General features: G+C 39.4%; 2 protein-coding genes across 4 annotated transcripts; both read right to left on the bottom strand.

Annotated features, from left to right (window-relative positions):
• Window positions 1-1,271: 1,271 nt before the first annotated feature.
• On the bottom strand, window positions 1,272-13,344 carry LOC145499598 (uncharacterized). Of its 3 annotated transcripts, XR_014050958.1 has the most exons (6): window positions 12,026-13,344; window positions 11,353-11,576; window positions 10,304-10,628; window positions 9,780-9,962; window positions 6,251-9,342; window positions 1,272-2,014 (listed from the first exon to the last, which is right to left on the bottom strand). XR_014050958.1 is itself a non-coding variant. In XM_081479135.1 (4 exons), the coding sequence occupies exons 1-4, from the start codon at window positions 11,401-11,403 to the stop codon at window positions 9,203-9,205; spliced, it is 699 nt and encodes a 232-aa protein (XP_081335261.1). In that variant the 5' UTR covers window positions 11,404-13,344; the 3' UTR covers window positions 6,104-9,202. The 3 variants fall into 3 exon arrangements, 1 of the variants encoding a protein (XP_081335261.1); XR_014050959.1 differs by having other exon boundaries at window positions 1,272-1,465; window positions 8,129-9,342; window positions 11,353-13,344; XM_081479135.1 differs by lacking the exon at window positions 1,272-2,014 and having other exon boundaries at window positions 6,104-9,342; window positions 11,353-13,344.
• LOC145500160 (integrase/recombinase xerD homolog) lies at window positions 2,359-3,951 on the bottom strand. Its single transcript, XM_081479639.1, has 2 exons — window positions 3,714-3,951; window positions 2,359-3,437 (listed from the first exon to the last, which is right to left on the bottom strand). The coding sequence occupies exons 1-2, from the start codon at window positions 3,949-3,951 to the stop codon at window positions 2,359-2,361; spliced, it is 1,317 nt and encodes a 438-aa protein (XP_081335765.1).
• Window positions 13,345-20,764: the final 7,420 nt, after the last annotated feature.

Here is a 20,764-nt window from a genome sequence, read left to right on the forward strand (position 1 = left end):
TTTTTTGCAAGGACTTTAAATTTTGACAACAGTAAAACATTCAGATAACCAGTCTCAATATTCTACATCCACCACTCTTGGTCATTTGCCTCTACTGAAAACTCATGTTGAGGTTTGTTCCTACTTCAAAGAAATTTGATTTCGCTTGACAAGACATGTATCCTTTAATAAAAGTAGGATAATTCAGCCCTTTCCTGGTGGCCATGGAGATGTATGCAGGACCAGGACCATCTTATTTAGGATTTTTTTTTTCCAACAAGCCTCCAATTTCTCCCGTTTATGTATCATTTGTTAAAATCAATTCATCATTTGGAAATAATTGAGGATTGTTTTAAGAAAAGAGATTTGAAGAGCAACAGTGGTCAATTTAAACTCCAAGGCGGTGGTATGTAACATTCACTTACTTTGAATTTAAATTATCTTTACTTTACTGGACGTGACTCTAGTTGTTAGAGCATGATAAATTAATGGTATTTAGTAGCATACATTGTGTGCTTTTTATTTCACCATAAGCTCCACTTTTAAATTCTAGAGCATTGGGACAACCTCAAGAGGTATCCTGACATTTCAAGAACTTGTTTGTGGACTGATTGCCGGAGTATTTGGTTTAATGGAAAGTCGCCATTGTAATTATGTGGTTATTAATTTCTCCACACAGAAAAAAGTGGTTATTAAGCAATTATGAAGTAGTTTAATGTCCTCTTGTGAATCCAATGCCTAGCTGGATTACAAATAAAAGACTGAGTTTTAATGTGCATTGCTTTGCACTGAGAGTTGTATTTTTCTACTAATAAGTACAGCGATGGCATTGTAAGACTTAAGTATATGTGATACTACATCCACAAGTGTTTAATCTACACTGTCACTGGCCTCAAAGCTTTGGTTGTCCTCTCACTGAGCACCATGGAAGAGACCTGTAAATGGATTTGATCTTGTCCAGGATAGTGAAAGTAACAGGACTTTTTGAAATACTTCTTGATATACTTACATGAAATAAGAAAAGTACTCTTAAAATGGGAATTAATTTTAAAGAAGCAATATTCTTAAACTGTTCTTGAAAATAAGAATAATCTCTTCTTGAAGTAAGAACATTCCTTCTTAAATTAAGGATTTTAATAAGGAATCTCAAAGTAAGAAACTGTTTCTTAAAATAAGAATTATTCTTAAAATAAGAAATTTAATTAAACAAAACCAAATTTCTTAACTTGAGATTTGTTTTAAGAAATTTATTTCTTACAATAAGATTTTTCATTTAAGAGTGTTCAGCAGTTGGTTGGACAGGCATTCCCATTTCCGAGGCTGCAAACACACGAGCAACCAGTTCTTGCTTGCCTCTGGAAAATTTCAAGCCCCGTTGACGGCAATAAAGCTTCAGAGCGTCAGAACGCTGAGACTTCACTTCATCGTAAATTAGAGACTCCTCTGACTCCTCAGAACTCACTGCAGCTGGTCAGAAATTCTTGGCCTGAAATCACGACTTTAAATGTGATTTTTTTCCCTAAAAATTATCTGGAAACCATCACTTGAAACTTTAGACGTATGTAGTTGATTAGGATTGGTAGTAGATGAATTAAAGATGGAGAAATAAGACAAGATAAAAGGTAAACAGACGCGAAGCTGAAACGAATATTCAGTAATGGCGGAGACTCGAGAGTTGGTGCTCACTTTTCTGGAGCGCATATCCCATAATGCATTGCCTAAAAACCGGAAGCGGGAAACTCTTGATGCTTGTATATTGATGTAGGATGCTGCATTAGTGCTACAGAACCTTAAACCATCATTGTGTAAACATAGTCTAATAATTATTACCTGAACAAGTTTAACACTGCATTGCATTTGTCACATTTCAATAAATATTATTAAAGCTGTTTCATGTATATTTGGTGTAGTCTTTTTTACAACATAACCATGAAATATTTTCAATAGCATTTACTAGTGCAGCCACGCATTAACACCTGTATATAACTTTATATGTGCAAGACAAGATGTTAGAGCTTCACGACTATAAATGTCCCTGCCCCTTACCACAAGAAGAACAGCACACGGGGTTGGGCCTCAAACAAGCAGTTTAATGTAATGTATATATTGGGACACAAAACAAACTGCTAGGGGTAGGGAGGGTTAAGGGAAACAGCTAAACGATCGAACTTAACAGCGATAAGCGAGTGTACAATGTGATATGATGCTAGCACGTGCCGGCTACATTAAACTATATTAACAATATTAACATCACTTAATGTCCCTGCCCCTTACCACAAGAAGAACAGCACACGGAGTTGGGCCTCAAACGAGTAGTTTAATGTAATGTATATATTGGGACACAAAACAAACTGCCCAAAAAAGTGGCCCAATCAAAAACTAAGTGCTGGAGTGGTAAGGAGAGGCATATTGGTAAGGAATGTCCTTAGTCTGTGCGATACGAGGAGCAACCTTTAGGAAGAGACTTAAGGGAGAGCGAATGTATCTTTTATAACAATCAGAGGACCAGCGACCTAGCAGTTTGATCTCATAATCGTTCAGTCCTGTGATGGTAGCAGACGTTGCACCACCAATGCGAAAACTGTGTCCGCTGTAATGGTGAGGGTCTAGACCCACGAGTCGGAGCAGTGGTGAAAGGAAAGTGGTGAGATCTCTGCGGGCTAGTGGTAGTCCAGAGGAAAGCCGGAACAATGGGTCGCTGGGGGTGGCACGTGGACGAGCATGTTGAAGGCGTAGATTGGTCTTTAAGGTGCAGACTGCACAAACAGTGTGGTGAGCATGACCAACATATAGGACCACTCCACGGTGTTGTTGATCAGTCTTCGATTTTCGCAGGTGTAGAGCTGCATATTCATCACCAGTTTGCGTGGTGTGAAGGTTGACATCCTGTAGGCGGAGTAAGGTCTCGATATCATAAGATGTTTTGCTGGTGACGGTAAATTCTCCCGTGCGTAGGAGCAGAAAGTGGGCGGTGGTCATTGCCGCCCAGTAAACTGTATCATCTTCGGAGTGTGGGTCGATAAAATATTTTAGGCGACACAGAAGGTCAAAGGTTATAGGTAATTTCTGCTTGGCTGGACTGGAGTGTACGTGTTCAATTCCTCGCAAGGTTTGGTGTAGCTTAATAGTCTGAGTAAGAGGATTATGAATTCCGTGACTGATGTGTAACGCATGTACGCTGGCGAGGTACACTTTAATCGATTGTGGTTTTAAACGGTCAGCTAAGAAGGCCACAAACAAAGAGAGTGTTTCTTCGGATGCGGGAACGGCAGTGAAGCCATGTCTGTCGCAGAATGTGAGGTACTGGCGTTGCGCGGAACTGTATGTGCGATGGGTATTTTCAGCTAACCCTTTATGGAAGTAGTGGTCAGCCCTCATTTGAAGGCGGCCAAGTTCAGCGGAAGGACTGGCGTAGGCAGGAGGTCTGCGTTGGGCACCAACTTGCAAAAGCGTTGGACCTGTAATCGAGACAAGGCATCAGAAGCAGAATTTAGTATCCCAGGGATGTGCACAGCCTTCAATACAATGTTAAACTTGGTGCAGATGAAGAAAAGATAACGGACGAGGGACAATGTGGCGACATTTGGTGGAACCGGAGGTCAGAATGCACATGACTGATTGATTGTCACAATGAAACAAAAGACTTTGTGAGGTTAGGGAGGGGGCCCAGACTGTCATGGCCATGGTGATGGCATAAAGTTCTTTGTACGTTATGGAGCGACGACTGGAGATACCGACTTCATTAAAGGTTGCACAGAGCCAAGCGGTGCCAAATAAGGCTCCAAAGGACTCGGTACAGGCATCAGTAAACAGGTGTAGGCACGCGTTGCTGAGCCACTGTTCATCATAGAACAAACTGCGACCATTCCAATCAGAGAGAAATGACAGCCACCATTCGACGTCTTTGAAGAACCGCTTAGTAAGACAGATATGATGGCTCGGGTGGGATCCTTTGGACAAAAGTTCGATCATTCGATGAAGAAACGTTCTACCTGGTCTGCATTACGGAGCAGATGAAGTTGAGTTTCCCAATGAGGGACTGGAGCTGTCTCTTTGTGCAGGACGCTTTGGTTTGCCACATTCGAAGTAAGTTGAGAGTCTCGTCCAGACGGGTCTGTGCGATGCGCGCCTCTTGAGCAATGCTATCGAGTTCGATACCCAGTAGTTCTAGGGTAGTGCATGGCACAAAAGTCTTGGCAGGGTTTGAATTGAAGCCAAGATCTGCACAGGTACTGAGCATGAGGTCTAAGTTGGTTTGGCAGAGGGGGTCTGGGGCAGGGGGGCCACAGGTCCAGAAGTTGTCCAGGTAGTTCCAAATGGGGTTGGCCCCATGGTCGCGCATGGTGAACGATAAGATATCCACGTACTGGAGGAAGAGCGCGGGCGAGCTGCGCAATCCGAAAGGCAAAAAGGCATCGAGAAAGTAAGCAGTGGTGAGTGTGCCATTAATGTCAATTTGCCATGTGGAGCCAAGGAGCTCCCAGTCTTCGCGACGCACTAGAATGTGACGAAAGGCATCAGATAAATCAAGTTTACTCATTAATGCGCCTTTTCCATGGAGTTTAAGTTGGGAAATCGTGCGGTCAAGTGTGTCGTAGGTACAGGAAAACAGTTCTTTGGGAATGCCATCGTTGACAGAGTGAGCGGCGGGCCATGATAGATCGTGAATTATGCGCCATTTCGTAGGCATCGAGTGCTTTTTAGGAATAGCGCCCTTCGGCGATCTGACAAAGTTAGCAAAGGGCGGTGTAAGAAAAGGACCAATCTTACGATTAAGACAAAGTTCGCGTTCCAGCTCTCTTGCCACCGCCTCGGGGTTTGTTGATGCTGATAAATGGTTATCATAGATCTGACTGTAACGGTTTCCGGAGAAACCGATGTTTACTCCAGAACGAATGTCGTGTAATAAATCATTTGCAAGCGTATGATCAGGGTAATGTGATAAGCAGTCCGTCCAGGTATCAAGATTGAAGGGTGAATTAATGTCCGGTAACGTATTTACAATCGGCCAGAGAATGCTCCCCCCGGCAAGCCTTGCAAACATGGACGCGCTTGCACTCAGTTCCTTATTGGCAAGAATTGCGCTGAAACAAGGTGCAGCCTTCTTTGCCGTCGCTTGTGAACCACTTGTCGTATTTCCAGGCATAATTTTGCTGGCTTGCATCTGGGCGTGGGTGCGAGCTAATTTTCTTCGTGCCTTGATTTTCCTCCAACGCGGTTTTCGCACGAAAAAGGCAATCACACACCAAATGATTCGGGGATTTACAACGTTGACAAGAGACGCCTTCTCTCCTGAGGGCAGACGAGTCGAGAATTGTTGTGTACAACGTCGTGTCAACGGTGTCGAAGCGTGCAGAGGTATTTAGAGTTTGGCTGAGACGAAATTGGACATTGTAATTGTAAATGGCGCTCCACACGAATTTCCTGTTCGCTTTTTGAATCACGTCACAGTAGCGGGCGAGTTCCTTGTAACAAAGTGGTGAGACATCCATCACGAGCGCCTCATAAATGTTCCACGCCTCGAGCCACGAGTCGAACGATTCGATAGTTATGTTCTGGGTCGCACTTGCTTTCCGATCGCCGGTTCCAGAGATAACATTGCCACATGTGTCGGGCTTAACTTTGAGGCGGGGAAGGAGATTGAGAAAATCAACATAAGCGCCAGCTTTTACAGCTTTAAGTACGGTACCTGCAATTGGTTGGCCAGAACCACTGTGTGAGCCAGATGGAGGTTGCTGTGTCATCTGGATGGGGGAGTTGTTGTCTTTGTTGTCGGCACGAGCGGACGGTTCGTGTGTTGAGGCACCGCCCCCAATTTTATCCTTGGTTGTTGTTAGTTTGGTTACCGTGTCGCATAGTGTTTGCTGCTCGAGCTGCAAGGCTTCCACTTGGCTCGACAAAGCTCATATGGCTTGGAGCAAGGCGTCCTGCTTATCGCCAGAATCAGGAGCGAGTTGTTTCTCCTCTTCGACGGGCGACTCCTCCATGGTGCCGTTGCTATCAGGATCTCATTCTTCGGGTCCTTCGCAGTGTTTTCCCATTGCTGCAAAATCGTGCTTATCTTTCGGTGTTCCGCAACCGGGGCATTTATTTTTGCGTTTGGATTTGCTTTTCGAAGACATTGCGTTGAAACGAACCGGTACAAGTCGAAGAGAGCAAACAGCTAAACGATCGAACTTAACAGCGATAAGCGAGTGTACAATGTGATATGATGCTAGCACGTGCCGGCTACATTAAACTATATTAACAATATTAACATCACTAAATGTACTGTAATTATCTTTGTTTATTAAAGGCATGCACATTCCATGGAGCTCATCTACATGAAGCTTCCGTAGACTGTTTATGATCAAAAGCAAACATTAGAAGGTAATTTTATTCTTCTTTCTTTTTGAAATGTAATCAAATGTCCCATGGAAAAAAAACAAAAATGACTTTTGTATCTAACTGTTGGAAGCTTGAAAAAAGCAAACAAATTCTTATTATAATAGCCATGTTTAGATACAGATTTTGTGTGGGAGTTCGAAAAGGGTTAATTTACTAGCAAGATTGAGTATTTCTTAGAGCTTCAACTGCAATCAGTCCTGGTATTACCAAATACCTCCACATTTGGAATCTGAAATAAATGACTGGAAATCCCAGACAGGAAAAGAACAATGCAACTGACCGCCCCACCTTTTTGGCAAATATAGCCTCAAAAAGGAACTCTTGTCTGGAAACCAGTGTCTCTATTTGACAGGTTTCTTAATTTTATTATTTATCTTTGTAATCTCTTGTATATTAATTTGTTATTGATTCATCATTATATTCTAATTCTATTTTTTGTTTCATTTGTGTGGCAAATGAAAAAAATTATTATCATCATTATCATGATCATTATTACTATTTTTATTTTTTTGCAAAAGTTCAGGTCTTCGTGATGACTTAAACTTTCTTCTGGAAAGAAGAAAGTTGTACATAAATCTCTGCTCCTTACATTGCAAAATGTGAAATTGTGGACAGCTCTTGGGTTCTCTTGGTTTGTTTGCCTATCACATCGGAAGCCTTGACAGGTTGAATGAAGTCCTGTCTAATTATAGTCCTGAAAACTGTAGAGGATTTCCATATACCACCATTAAAAAAAGAAAAGGGCAGCAGACAGCAATAGAAAAGCACAGCATAAAAGATCAGTCACATCATTCTCAGGTACACATAATAATTGGCCTCGTATAAGTTATATGAATTACAGCACTGTGCAAAAGTAATGAGAACGAAATTCGTCAAATTATGTTATTTGTTCTCACGAATTTTCGTTCGAAATTTCGACCGAACCGATGTGTACTCTCAAACGAAAATTTGATATAACGATATTTCAAAGGAAAGAAATTTCAATTGAAATTTGCTACAACGAAACGAAATATCAACGACATTTTCAGCGAGGAGAATCATTAATTAATCAGTTTACGCATGAGCGAGGTGGTAGTTAATGTTCATAACACAGATTACAGCTCGATAATTTACACATGACATCCTTTTCAAAAGTCCACCCAAAATTCTGGTAGTTTTGAATTTATTTTCTATGGCTTCATTCTTTTTTCTTCAGGTGAATGATGAGGGTTTTTCAAATGATTTGCGATGTTACTTTTGATTTCCGATGTAACGTCATGTTGTAGCGTTACCACAATGTTTACACAAAGCCGCTTGCAATTATGATAATGTGAACAATAACAGGAATGTCTCAACATTTTTTAATTTCACTCAATCGGAACAGACTGCATTTTGGCTAACATTTGCTTAATACTGTTGGCAGTGGCAAATACATGTAAAGAACTGGTTTTATCTTGGTTTCTTGCATGCAAAATGTTTGTTCAGTGCAAATTGCCCGAAATTGTCGCTTTTCATTCTATGAGCTGTGAAGATCATGATACTGATTGAATGTCTTGCTGCAGTTTGAATCAATTTTACTTCTATGTGACAAAACACAAGGAATACGCTCCTTAATATTTAATTCTTAGTTTTAATGAATAAAGAAGATGCTGAAACAGTTTGCCCAAATGGTCCTAGTTCAGTTTGTGGTCTGAGGCTGAATGGGTTCATCGCCGATTTCGACCAGTTGCATAAAAACAAATGTTTTCTTTGAATGTTTGGCCTCATTTGGAACTGAGTTTACCTTCATGCAAAGAAACGGTTCCAAGTCTTTATCTTTCTTATTCTGGAGGAGCTGTGACAAAACTGTTCCATGAATCAGGTAAGTTTCGTGCTGTGGTTGTCACTGCAAGATACAGCTCCTTGTAAATGAAGGCCTGGTTGCACATTCAATTCAATAAGTCCGGCAGAAATGCGACCTTGAATTTCTGTCGAATTTAATTTGTTTAACATTGAATTTGAAACGGCAGAAATGTGACGTATATACCGGGCCTGAGATGGTTTCAATCTGCAGCATTTCAAAGCTTGTTCAGGTGCATTGTTTATACTATTTTTAGAAGTCAAGTCCAAAATCACCAATGTTCTCAATGTTCCCCATGCCATCAATGTCGTAAGATTCAATATCAAAACACAAATATGTAAATATATTATCTTAAAAGTTGTTGTCACTGACTTAAAAATCTTAAAATAGACGTTTCGGCTAAAATACTATAACCTTCTTCAGTGATGAAATGAATGTTAATGGCGTCTAAATGTAAATGAGATGCTTATAAGAATGTGAGGAACTTGCAAGGGATTAATTTAGCATTTTGTAAATGTCTGGAATATGCGCGTGGTCATTAATTGAGTTCAGTTTGCGAATGGAATGCCACACTTCCAAGAACAATCTACGCAACCACAAGGGGCAGTGGTCTACGACCTTGACATTATTAAAATCAAATTTGTGGTTGTTTTTCATACAGTGTTGCATTTTATTACTATGCTTGACTACAACTACAGTATGTAAATATATTGTTCTGAAGTTTATTACATATATATACATACAGCACGAAAGCATCCTTTGAATATACAACAATTGAATCCAAACTTTACCTACATATGTTTTCTTAATTCAGGTTATATTATAATTCAGTGATCTACTACGATTGATTTTTTTATTGACACCTGGATAAACGAAAGCGAAGCGAACTTCAACTTATAAACTAACCAAAACTCGAATGTGAATTAAAGTAAAAACCTAATCTATCCTAGTCCAGTCCTTGCCTTTTGTGCACAAAAACTCGAAAGGAAATTTAAAAACGTGTCCTTAAACAAAAACCTAATCTGCCCTAGGCCCATCCTTGCCTTTCATACGTAAATTTTGGCAGCGCTTGCCTATACTTATTTTACATGTTTCCCACATGCAGTTGAATTCCTCAGTGTTCCAGCACTGGTAATCAAATAATCTGAGCACTTCAGCTGAAAGAAATCAAAGTCTTTGTAAGACAAAAGATATAACACTGAAACTAGTCATAGCTGCAAACTTAGCTAGAAATAATAATTTAAAGTCTAGAATCGTTGCAAACATCGCCCAAATATTGCATGACAAGTTAAAATACATGTAACACAACATTAAGTATACATTTACAGGGTGTGACTGTTGTTGACTACAGTAAGAACTGCAAATTTAAGAACCTGTTAGGCTACAATTTCCGTTAAGCACCCTTCACATAAGAACCATTCACAATTTGTTTTTTTCTTTCAATAGAAATTAATAACCTGATTAAGAACCTAGGTGGCCTAATTCCACAGTAAATATCATTTATATAACAACCTTTGGAGGCTAACTTGAAAAAACCCAGGTTTTTATACCCAAGTTTTTATTCTAGTACATGCAAATGACTCTGTGAGCTTACCCTTTATTGCAGTGATGACAATAACATCAAGAGGGGCGACGTCTTTCATTCCGTATACTGTTGACCGCATGAGAACATCCTGGGTAAACAGCTTGTCAACCAGGTGAAGAGCCATCTTTGTTGGTTTACTCGCTGCCTTCGCAGGGTCGTAGTCAGTCTTTGATAGGCGGACACTGGCAGAACCTCCAGCAACAGAAAGTGAATTATTTATTCCACAGGGGTGAAGTTATTGATAATCGAAAACAGGAGGGAAGATCTAGAACGAGGCAAGGTTTTCAAGCTCGTAGCCAAGGCAGTCCAAGTGGCTTCAGTATGTAGAATTTTTTTTATGACAAGCAAGGCCATTTTTTCATGTAAGAATTTTAGTACATAGTATTTGATAACTATCGCTTTCAGAAGAGGGTTGTGTGCCTGAACTGCCTCGTAAATTTAACTGGTATCATATCGTAATATTTTTTTCTGTTACTCATAATTTGGAAAATTTAATGTTTCACTATTCTTTTACATCATGCAAAATGTCATACCTGCCAACTCAAGATTTGACTGTTGGAAGACATCATCCAATATCCACTCCGGATCTACAGACGGAGGTTCTGGTAGGGATGGTCTGCTGGTGTTGGTTGACTTAAATGCCAGGTACTCTGCAGACTGACTGAACTGTTTTGCAGCCACATCAGGGGTAGAGAACGTAAGTGGTGGGGGTTGCTGGTTGAACAGTGAGTTAGTCTGCTGCAACAGCTTATCCAGTTTGGCTTCTTGCCTTGCAAATGTGCACTCCAGCCACTCTAGAATAGTTCTTATCAGTCTAAGTTCGACGGAAGTACTATCTTGTCTATCAGCATTGCATACCTAAGTAAGAAAATTATGTTAGCCATGCATATATATATATGAAAAGAAAATGAATTGTGTGTTGAAATTTGTAAATACAATACAAATATATGTTGTTTTAAATAAACCGTATAAAATTCTCTCTTTCCCAGACGACAAAACTAGAGTCAAAAAAACAACAAAAACAGTGCTAGCCGTCTGTTCGATTGTAATAACACTGTGTGCATCATATCAGGCTGTATTGCCTGGAGTCTGGCTCCAAAATTACTTCAATGTCATTAAAGTCAATAAAACGAAAATGTCATAAACTATATAATCTAACAATTCTCACAATATTATTTTCTAACTAAAATGTGTAAAAAAATGTGTATTCAGCCTCAGCCGGAAAAATAATATACTTACAAAACAGAGTGTAAACACCATGTAGTCAAAGCTACTTAAATTTAAGAAAAGAAAAATAGTAAGTGCTACATATAGTGGGTGTTTGTCTGATACCGATTTCATTGTACTATAAGTTAAAAATAATCCTTCCATTTCAAAGTAGCTTGTTCTGGCAGGCTCTCAGTCAGTGGGGACAATCGAAAAAGTGGGCGAGCGACAAGCGGAGTCTGCCTTCTCCTTTTCTCTCCCCGATCCTGCTCATCACTGATCCGGCTCGTTGCCTGCCTGCTTTTTTGATTGTCCCCACTGATGGAGAGCTTGGAACAGGCTATTCTCAAAGTAATAGAAATGCATTATAACTCACATTTGTCATATTGTTCATGGTGTTCATTGCGTCTGCGATCAACTGCCCCATACTTGGATCATCTATTTCACATCAATGTCTGGAAAACTGCTGGGGGGAGGCGTTACAGCTTTTCTTTGTAGGGCCGTCAAGGTTGAGGTTAACAGCAAGTCATCTGAACTGTCACTGGCATCTGACTCAGACTCTTCAATGCAGAATTTGTTCGGTGACTTTGTGGCCAGAATCTGCAAACAATAATCAAAGTTGACTTTGCTACATGATACAACCAAATGAAATAGAAAGCGAAAGGATATTCGGTAGTTTGCGACAGAATGGAAATGACAGCTGCCTAGGGCTGGCACCCTAAAATTAACGGTTTTCGCACTTCAAATACATGTAAAACAGGTCAAAATATGCAGTCTTTAGCAATATACTACAGCTATATATTCTTACACAAGATTTAGATAAAGAAATGTCTGTATCACTTTTCAAAAATCATGTCAAATGATGCGGAAGCAACACTGATTCAACAACCTGATATTTTACTCTTAACTTAGCTTATGTAGAGTGCTTCTAATGTGATATCTGAGCTATACTGCATGAGTAGCAGTATTTTAAAAGCCACTAACAGGTTTTCGCACTTGGAATGAAAACTGATAATAAAGTTTCCTAGATTTGTACAACAAATATTTACCTTTCCTGCGGGTTTCTCTTTTTTCTTTGGCCTTTGGGTCTCTTGTCTTCCTTTTAATGCAGGTTCACTGGATTGAGTAGCCTCTGAGATCTGAAAAGGGAAGTCAAAAAGTTTATATTAATATCGAATATGCAGGGTCTGTGAAAAAATCAGATCAGAACAAACAGTACGCAGATTTACAGCAAAAGTTGCCACAAAAATTTGCCAATGCATAAATCAGATCGCATGGCAGCAAACTTGTCTTTGACGGTGGCGAGCCACAAAAGTTTTCTCTTACTTTGATTACTGAGCTGTCCCAATCTATTGTTATCTCTTTGTTACCAAAAACGATGGTTTAAGTAAGTTTATCGCAAGTTAAGACAGGTAAAAACTCACTAGTTTTCGTTTCGCTTGAGGTGGCTGCTAGTCATCTTCAGAAGACGACTCTGGCTTGTTCTCATCATTCACGGGGTAGCAGCTTAAAACAGTAGTGTATTCTTTTTTGGTTTTCCCCCAGATTACTCGTACTTTTTGACCTTGTTTGATTGGCGATGGATCAACTCTAGCAGTACGAAACACGTCCGAATAACATCCTCGACTCCAGTTTACGAATGCGATTTGTTTACTCATTTTAGCAGTGGTGATTGTGGAAAGCAGCAACAAGTGTTTATTGACTAGCGCAAGGATTTCAACCTTTTTATAGCAAAACACAAGCTCCAGTTGGATCGAAGATCCTGCAAATTGATTGGCTTTTGCATCCACTATTATAAGATTCGAATTGTTATTCAAATGTAACTATTGTTACATGTGCTGTTGGTTTTCGGTATGCATGCTGCCCTCCCTTGTTAAAAAACACCGTTTTGTTTAAGGCGCTGTGAAATTTGCGCATACTTTTCTACTAATACCTCAAATTTACAATTACCGTTTTCATCAAATGGATCGATTTCCAAGTCTTTTTCATCATGCGCGCAGACTCATCATTCACTACAGAGCGTGCAGTTGGCGTGTGTGTTGCTCTTAAATGATTTCACACATCATTGTTTACTAGTCCTTTCGAAGAATGCTACAGTGCTTTTGATTAATCTATTTTGAGTTGCAAAAAGATTGCTTAAGCGTGTTCGCTCATAATTTGGCAATGTTTACAGTTTTTTTTCTTACCACTAATGATCTCAAATCTGTTTCTGAAAACTTTCCTCTTCTTCTCAGCCGAACCACAGTCACAACGGCTAAATTAGTTTTGCAAATATGATGTAAGTTCTTTTACTACTATGTCAAAAAGGAAAGAACACTGCAAACACACTTGCTTCAGTACAACGTAAGTGCATGCATTTGGCGTTCGTTTTCTTTTTACCGAGAAGCACTTTGAATAAAAAAAAATAAAAGATTCTGTCAGTTTTGATGGCTTTTCTCGGTTGGTTTCACAGATAGATCTATTGTGTCTTTTAAGTGAGCCGCGGACGCTTTTCAACTTCATTTCTGCATTGATTAGTCATTTAATGCATTTGAAGAAATAATAACAATGTTGTTTTGCGTGTTTTTCTGTGTCAATAGTAATTTGATCTTTAAGAATTATTCCTACATGTACTTCGAATGTTTTAAAATCTGTTTTTTGGAACTTACTACTTCTTTTCAGCCGAACCACATGTTGCTTATTTACACACACAAACAGTCATGGAAATAAAACCCTTACAACAGTCGCCAGTAAAATATACAGTTCAATTGTTAATAACCCCAACCCAATGAAATTACCTGAAGTTTCATCCGTGCTCAAGTAAACAGCTGATTTTTGTTACTATTCTTACTTCTGAGTGAGAAGTAAGTGGCTAGGATAACAAAAGAGGTAGGGAGTGGGAATAGGGGACAGAAATTTGCACGAAAATCAAAGTTCTGATCCAAAAGTAGTCTTTTTTATTGGCCATTGACTTTTCTCAGATTTGGTGGCTCCTAAAGGAGCCGTTTTTGTTCTGAAAGCTTATTAAAAACTTTCAATACTTGGTTGCACTGCCATGCTCCACGACAACAGCTGGAACAACCTTCTGAAGGACATGATTGATGTAACACCTGCACTTGGCTCTATCCATCCTTTTGTTCCAAAATTTTTCAATGTCGGCAATGAGTTCTTCCTTCGTTCGGGGCTTAACTTTTGACTCAAGGTACAACTTCAGTTCATGCCAAATGTTCTCAATTGGATTGAGGTCCGGGCTTTCAGGAGGGGTCCACCACCAGTTGATGCCATGCTCTTCAAAAAAGGCCTGGGCATGTCTCGAGGTGTGTTTGGGATCATTGTCCTGCATAAAACAATGGTTTGGCAAAGTCTTGTTGATGAATGGAATCAGAGTGTCCTCAACAATGTTGCAGTACAGATCAGCCTGCATTATTCCCTCGAAAATACAGATTTTTGTGGCACCACTCCTGCTGATGCCAGCCCAGACATGAACCTTAAGTGGGTGTTTAGGTTTGGGCTTTCTCTTTGCTGGTTCATCGACCTTTCGATAACACGTGTGGTGAAACTGCTGAAGAGAGATGGAGCATTCGTCAGAGAAGATGACATTATCAAATGTATCTCCAGAGTCTAGAACATGGTGGGCAAACTCCAGTCTCTTGACTTGTTGGCTTCTCTGATCAGTTGGCAGTATCTTGTTTGTTGCAGAGTCCAACCTTGTTTTTTGCGGGATCGTCGGACGGTTGACGCGTGAACTGTTAACCCACGTTTGGCAGCTTCTTCTGGATTTCTCGGCTGGTTGCTTCATCGTTTCTTCAATGAACGCTTTGGCTTCAGGGTTTACCTTTCTAGGCTGACCTGATCTTGGCAGGTTGTTCGTGGAACCAGTAAGTCTTAGCTTGTTTATAATTCTCGCCACACTCTGATAACTAACTGCTAGATCTTCTCCCTTTAATGTTTTGAATATCTCGACTGGATGAAGATTTTGTTCGTGAAGAGATTGGATTTGCTTACGCGTATAAGTTGATACCTTCGGCATGATTGCTGCGGATAAATTAACAATGCGAACTTTAAAATTCAACTATATACAAACATGGTTGCCATATCTACTGAATAGCGTAGGAGCCATTAAAGTCCCGAGAGAATTCAGGAAGAACACAATTAATGAAATATCGTTTGAACTTTAACAAAGCTAAAACGAAAATTCGCTACGTTCGTTGAAACTTTGTTCGAAAATTTGCTACAGGCAGAACGACTTTTCGTAACATGGTCTGAAAATTTGCTCTGGGTAAGAACAATAGTAGCCATGATATTTCACGAATATTTTGTCGACATATCGTTTCGTTCGCAAATTCATTGAATGGCGTTGAAGAGTACCGAAAAGCAACGTAATTCAATGCATTTCGCTCTCATTATTTTTGCACAGTACTGTACATGCTTAGCATTTCTGTTTTTAAAAGAGGTCACTCCAAAAACTGTATTTTTTCCATCACCAATAAAAGGATCACATTGAGTGCAGTTACTCATCGTTGTTTTAGCTTCTGAAGTGGATGTGATCCCAATGAAAAAGAAGTAAAAAGTTGCACAATAGGAGGCACCATTTTGAAAGGATCTTGAAGGCCAGGCCGCATATGTGACGTCATTCTGTCTGAGAGTGTGTTTGTTCTTTTGAGCTTTAGTATGGCTGCCCTTGAAGCCAGAACATGCTAGTGATTCTGCGGAAGATAATAATCAAGTTGAATTGAATGATCGGTTGGAAAATGCTCTGTGGTGTACTTGTGAGAGATGTGCAACCATACCGATGCAAAGAGAATGTATTTGTTGCCGAGAACAGCCGGAGTAGCTCACAAAGATGGAGGTACATTTTGCAGTACTATTGCAATGGATGCAGTTAGCGGAAGAGGTTTATTTTTAATTGTAAATTGCTCTCAGAATTGAACTGGTGGCTTAAATAAATCCCCAGTTTAGTGCTTTTGATCTGATTTGTCTTCATTTTTAACTCGTGAATTGCACATGCGCAACAGGAGTTATCGTGAGTTGTGGGAAAATGTGTCGCTTGCTCGACGGGCTGTAAACATTATGCAAATGAGGTATGCTCGCAGATTACTTTTAAATTGCTGTTCATCTTTAACTAAAATAAGCTGTTTTAAAGGTCTAAATTATAAAAGATATAACTTAAGGAAGACTCAGCCACCGAAAATGAGAACATGCAGGATCATAAAATTGTTGAGCAGCACAAGTTCTCACTGAATGCGGACTTCATGTAGATCTTACAGAAACGGAAGTCATTGAAGTATGGTTACGGCATGGTAAATGTGCACATAGTGAGCGAAATGATATAAACACAGAGCATTTGTTTATTGTATTGCTAAAAACAGTGAAAATAGAAAGGGAAAAAAACAATCTGCTGTCTACCCGGAGTCGGTCGCGGAACCTTTCAACGCGCAGTCTTGTCCACTACCCTCTGTGCTACGTGAACAATACCTAAATAAGGTGGTGAAAGCAAACAAATAAACAAATTGATTAAACCGCTGATAACTCAACAGGCTCGAGTCTGTACCAGGATTGTCTGGAGGTTAATTTGTCCTTCACCGAACAACTGTCAGTGAGTATATTTGGCATTCGTGGATTTTTCTGATGCTCAACAGTGCCTTTTTTAAAACTTAGAGGTCACATGAGTTCATTCGTCGGCAAATAGTCACAACATTTGTTTTGAGGGAAGGTCTTCGTGACACGTTTTGCACCGGGGCTCTTCACAAGCTACACACAACACAGGTAAGCTGAAACAAGATGTTTTGTTTGAGAAGCTTGGTTTTGAAGAAATTGGAGTGAATCAACGTAGTAGTTGAAGGATACATTAGTCGTCGCGATCACCGACTGGATCTGAAGAGAGTTTAACATTCCACATTAGGCCATTTGTGTTGGACTTTTTGAACATGGTGAAAGACAAGTTGTTGAGACAGTTTGTCTTGTTATTTTTCCTTTGATTTCCTTGATGGAAGACCAGGTGTCCAGCCTGAACGAGAAAGGAGTCAAAGCTATAGTTTTGGGGCCAGAAAGTTCTGACGCAGAAATAAAGGATGCTTTTGAAGGTAAATACAACTTTGAGTTTATAAAGTCGTTGCGCTTTCAAGTGGGTTTTGAATACAGATTGAGGATTTAAAGCAGCTTCCTGGACTTTATAAAACAAAAGTGGTAATGCACAGTATTACTTCGAAGTTTAATTCTAATTCTTAAATGACTACTAAAGCCATGGCCGATAAAAACTCAAGCTTTCACTTTAGCGTAGAGTTAATTTGAACATGCTGTCATGCAGCGAAGCACCTCTGCGAAATTTTGAACATTTTTTTGCTTTTAGATAGTTTTTTTTTGCCTCATCTTGAATGAAACTTTATCGTTATTGAACTTCCTGTCATGTTTCTTTCATTTGGTTACCTTTCTTTGGGAATTCTAGGTTTTTAAAGTTAACAGTATTTTTGCACCATGGATTTCTGCATATTTAATGACAGCAACCTTCGCGGCCGTGTTTGTCTAGTTTATTCGCTTCGTTCAAATGCATTTTTTTAGTTTTATTCAGCTACTATAAAACTCCTGAGAAAAGAACTAAGTGGGCACTAATTTAGCACAGTTGAAATACGACTTATCTCAAAATAATTGGCTTGTTTTTGTCGTCTTTTTTATTTACAACTTTCATCTTTCTTTCTCTGCGCTGCATTATTTGTCACATGCAAAGAAATTAACTGATTTCTTGTTCTTAAATTGTACTTTAGATATGTCTTTTCGCTGTTATTTTCCAGTGTTTTCTCAAATATTATCCTCTATAGTAAAAGAATCGAAATTTTGTGGTAACCCGAAAACATGACCCCCGGTCCGCAGACCCCCACTACGGACCCGGTCCATGGACTACCTATGGACCGGTCCACGGACTCCCCCAAGGTCCCCCTCCATGGACCAGCCCCCAAAATATAATAAAAATAATAAATACATATTTCAGTTACGGGTTGTCTAATATATTACTCGTGACGGCGAAATTTCGAAAGTTACATTGTCTAAATGGGCAGACCTGGATTCAGGCTCGGGTGCAATTTATATAATTACACATTGCCATTTCCTTTGTTGTGGCCATAAAGTATACGAAAGACGCGTACGGGGAAGCCTCCGAGAAGCCTCAAAATTTGTGTTCTTTCCCCTCTGCTATTTTGTTCAGCCCATTTTCCAGTGGGTTTGTGAACTCGTTCCAGGCTTTACAACTTACTCAGCGAAATAACAGATACAAACAAGAATAAACGGTCTAAAAATATATCTTCCATAGCCAGATTGAGCCACGAATGGAAGGTAAGAACTTTCCTTCTTACCATCGGCATCTCCTTACGTTGAAAACAGCTTTTAGGCATTTTTGGGGGGATGGGGGGTGGGGTGTTAAAAACCCAAGTCTGTTACATTTGCACAGTGTAACACTTGAAAAATCAGCGACAAGAGTCTGAATTAGACAACCCATAAGTGAAATCTTTATTTATTATTTTTACACTATTTTAGGGTGGTCCATAGAAGGGGTCCGTAGGGGTAGTCCATGGACCGGTTCCGTAGGGTAGTCCGTGGAGGTGGTCCGTTGTGGGGGTCCGCAGACCAGGGGTCAGTGTTTTCGGGTTACCCGAATTTAAGTTTAAAGTTTTAAATTTTAAGCGCTCCCTTTTTAAAATAATTTTAGATAACCAAATTCTTAGCAAACTATTCCTGTAAATTTTTTTAAAACTTGTAAATAATCACATTTTATAAATATTTTACGATGTATGTAGGCTTAATTATTTTTAATATTGTTACAATTGTACTATTTCTTTCTTTTTCTAAAATTTTAATTTTTGAGGGCCATTAGGTTATCAGTTTTAATACTGTCAAATGTTACCCTCGTAAAATAAAGTCTTACCTACCTACCCAAAATTTTGTTGTTTTCGGTTTCGTTTTGTCCTCCAAAGTCAATAATTAACTCGTTTTCGCGTGTTCAATTTTCTCGGCTTTTGTCGCGTCTCATCAATTATAATACACCTCAAGTTGAGTTCTTTTTGTTGATATTTTTTTAAATTTTGGCCTGTCAATTGTTGAATTTTAAATAAACAATGTCTTAAACTCTGATCTTATACATGGCTGTGGTTACTGGAATTATGGTTTGTTTTTCTGCTGATGCTTGCTCTGAAATATTTCAAAAACAAAAAACTCCAGGGAATTAGGGGTAGGCTGTGAATCATTACATCACACCCATGTTTTCGTGCCAAAAATGATACAAATTTTAAATTTGAAACCGAGCAAGCGGAACAAGTTGACTTCATTTTATAGAAGTAGAAGTCTACTTGTGGCAAGTCTATCTGGAGGCATTCATGCAGGATGTAAGCGTTAACTTTGAATGGCTACCCTAGAACTGCAAACACTCATGCCCCGTCCACACTACGCCAGAGAAATTTGAAAAGGGTGTTAATCACTCTGAAAACACATCAAATGTTTCCTGTCCACACTTTGTTGGAGAAATTTGAAACGCAACAATCACCGGTCATTTTGGATTTGTGTTTGAGGAAATCGTGAAGTTATCATTTTGGAAAAGCTCCATTTTGAAAATGTTTTCCGTCCACATTAAAACAAAAAGCTGGCAGTGTTTTCGTTTGAAGAGCGCCCGTTTTCGTGGTGAATTAGTGTGGACGGAAAAACTAACCTTAGAAAGAAAGCTGCGTTTTCAAATTTCTCTGGCGTCGTGTGGAGGAGGCCTCAGTGTAATTGTTTATCAAGTATCACAAATCAAACCTGAAGATCAAAACTGCTAAAATTACGCACCGGTCGGTAAACACCCACTGAGTATCAGATAAGATCGAAATCTCTGGTGATATCACAAATTGTTCTTGCAGACAGACTGGTGGGTGGTTTCCACTGGAATGCTAGCAGGCTCATACCAAGAGTCTTCGTTCCCCTTGACCGGCGGTCGGGAAACGAGCGACCCTGGAGAGATCTGATTTGAAGTCCGAAAATATCGGACTTCCAGTTGAATTGCGCCTAGCTCATAAACACGTGGCTCAATCGAGTTGCTTGTGTTTTTCTTTAGCGTGAGAGGGCACCTGTTTTTTTCTGCTCTTGTTTCATGCAAAAAAAAATCAAGAGCCAAAAAAACCGGATGCTCTTACAGGCTAGTTTTTCTTGCAATAATTTTCATTGTTTTTAAAGCCAGTGAAACTTAAGGCTGCAGTGGAACTAGATATTGTTCACTGTGGGTACTTACATAGGCATACCTACAGTGGTTACATGAGCTGCAAGTCTGTTCCTCTCTTTTTGCTTAATTTTCTCTAATTTCCCTCAACAAAGGAAAATAACCCATGTTTCCTCGTCACCTTGTTGCAACTTGAAATGAAGATATTGCCTAGACTTTGCATTTCACGGAATTTTTACATCGAAAACTTCCATTGAAAATGTCATGAACGTGTGTCCTTACATGTACGTCCACATAAGCAGAACCTGAAAATGCCATTTTGCAACAAAACTCAAACTTTGTTTCTGTTTATCTCATTTGATGAAAGGAGAATGATTAATGTTTTCATTAAGACAGTATTGCCCTGATTTTTCAATATTTCCAATGTTCACTTTTCAACCACATTTACTGCCAACTATTTCTCGGTGAAACAGAAACAAAAATGATCAATGTTTAAAACATGACCTTGTCCACCCTTGTCAAATGTAATAGCATGATCGTTTCAGTTGTAATGCCTTCTTATCCAAATGTTACTTTGTTTCCTTGGTACCTTATTAGCGAACACTGAACTACTGCTCATACTCTAAATATG

Source organism: Orbicella franksi, chromosome 10, assembly GCF_964199315.1.
Source record: "Orbicella franksi chromosome 10, jaOrbFran1.1, whole genome shotgun sequence".
Classification (NCBI taxonomy): Eukaryota; Metazoa; Cnidaria; class Anthozoa; order Scleractinia; family Merulinidae; genus Orbicella; species Orbicella franksi.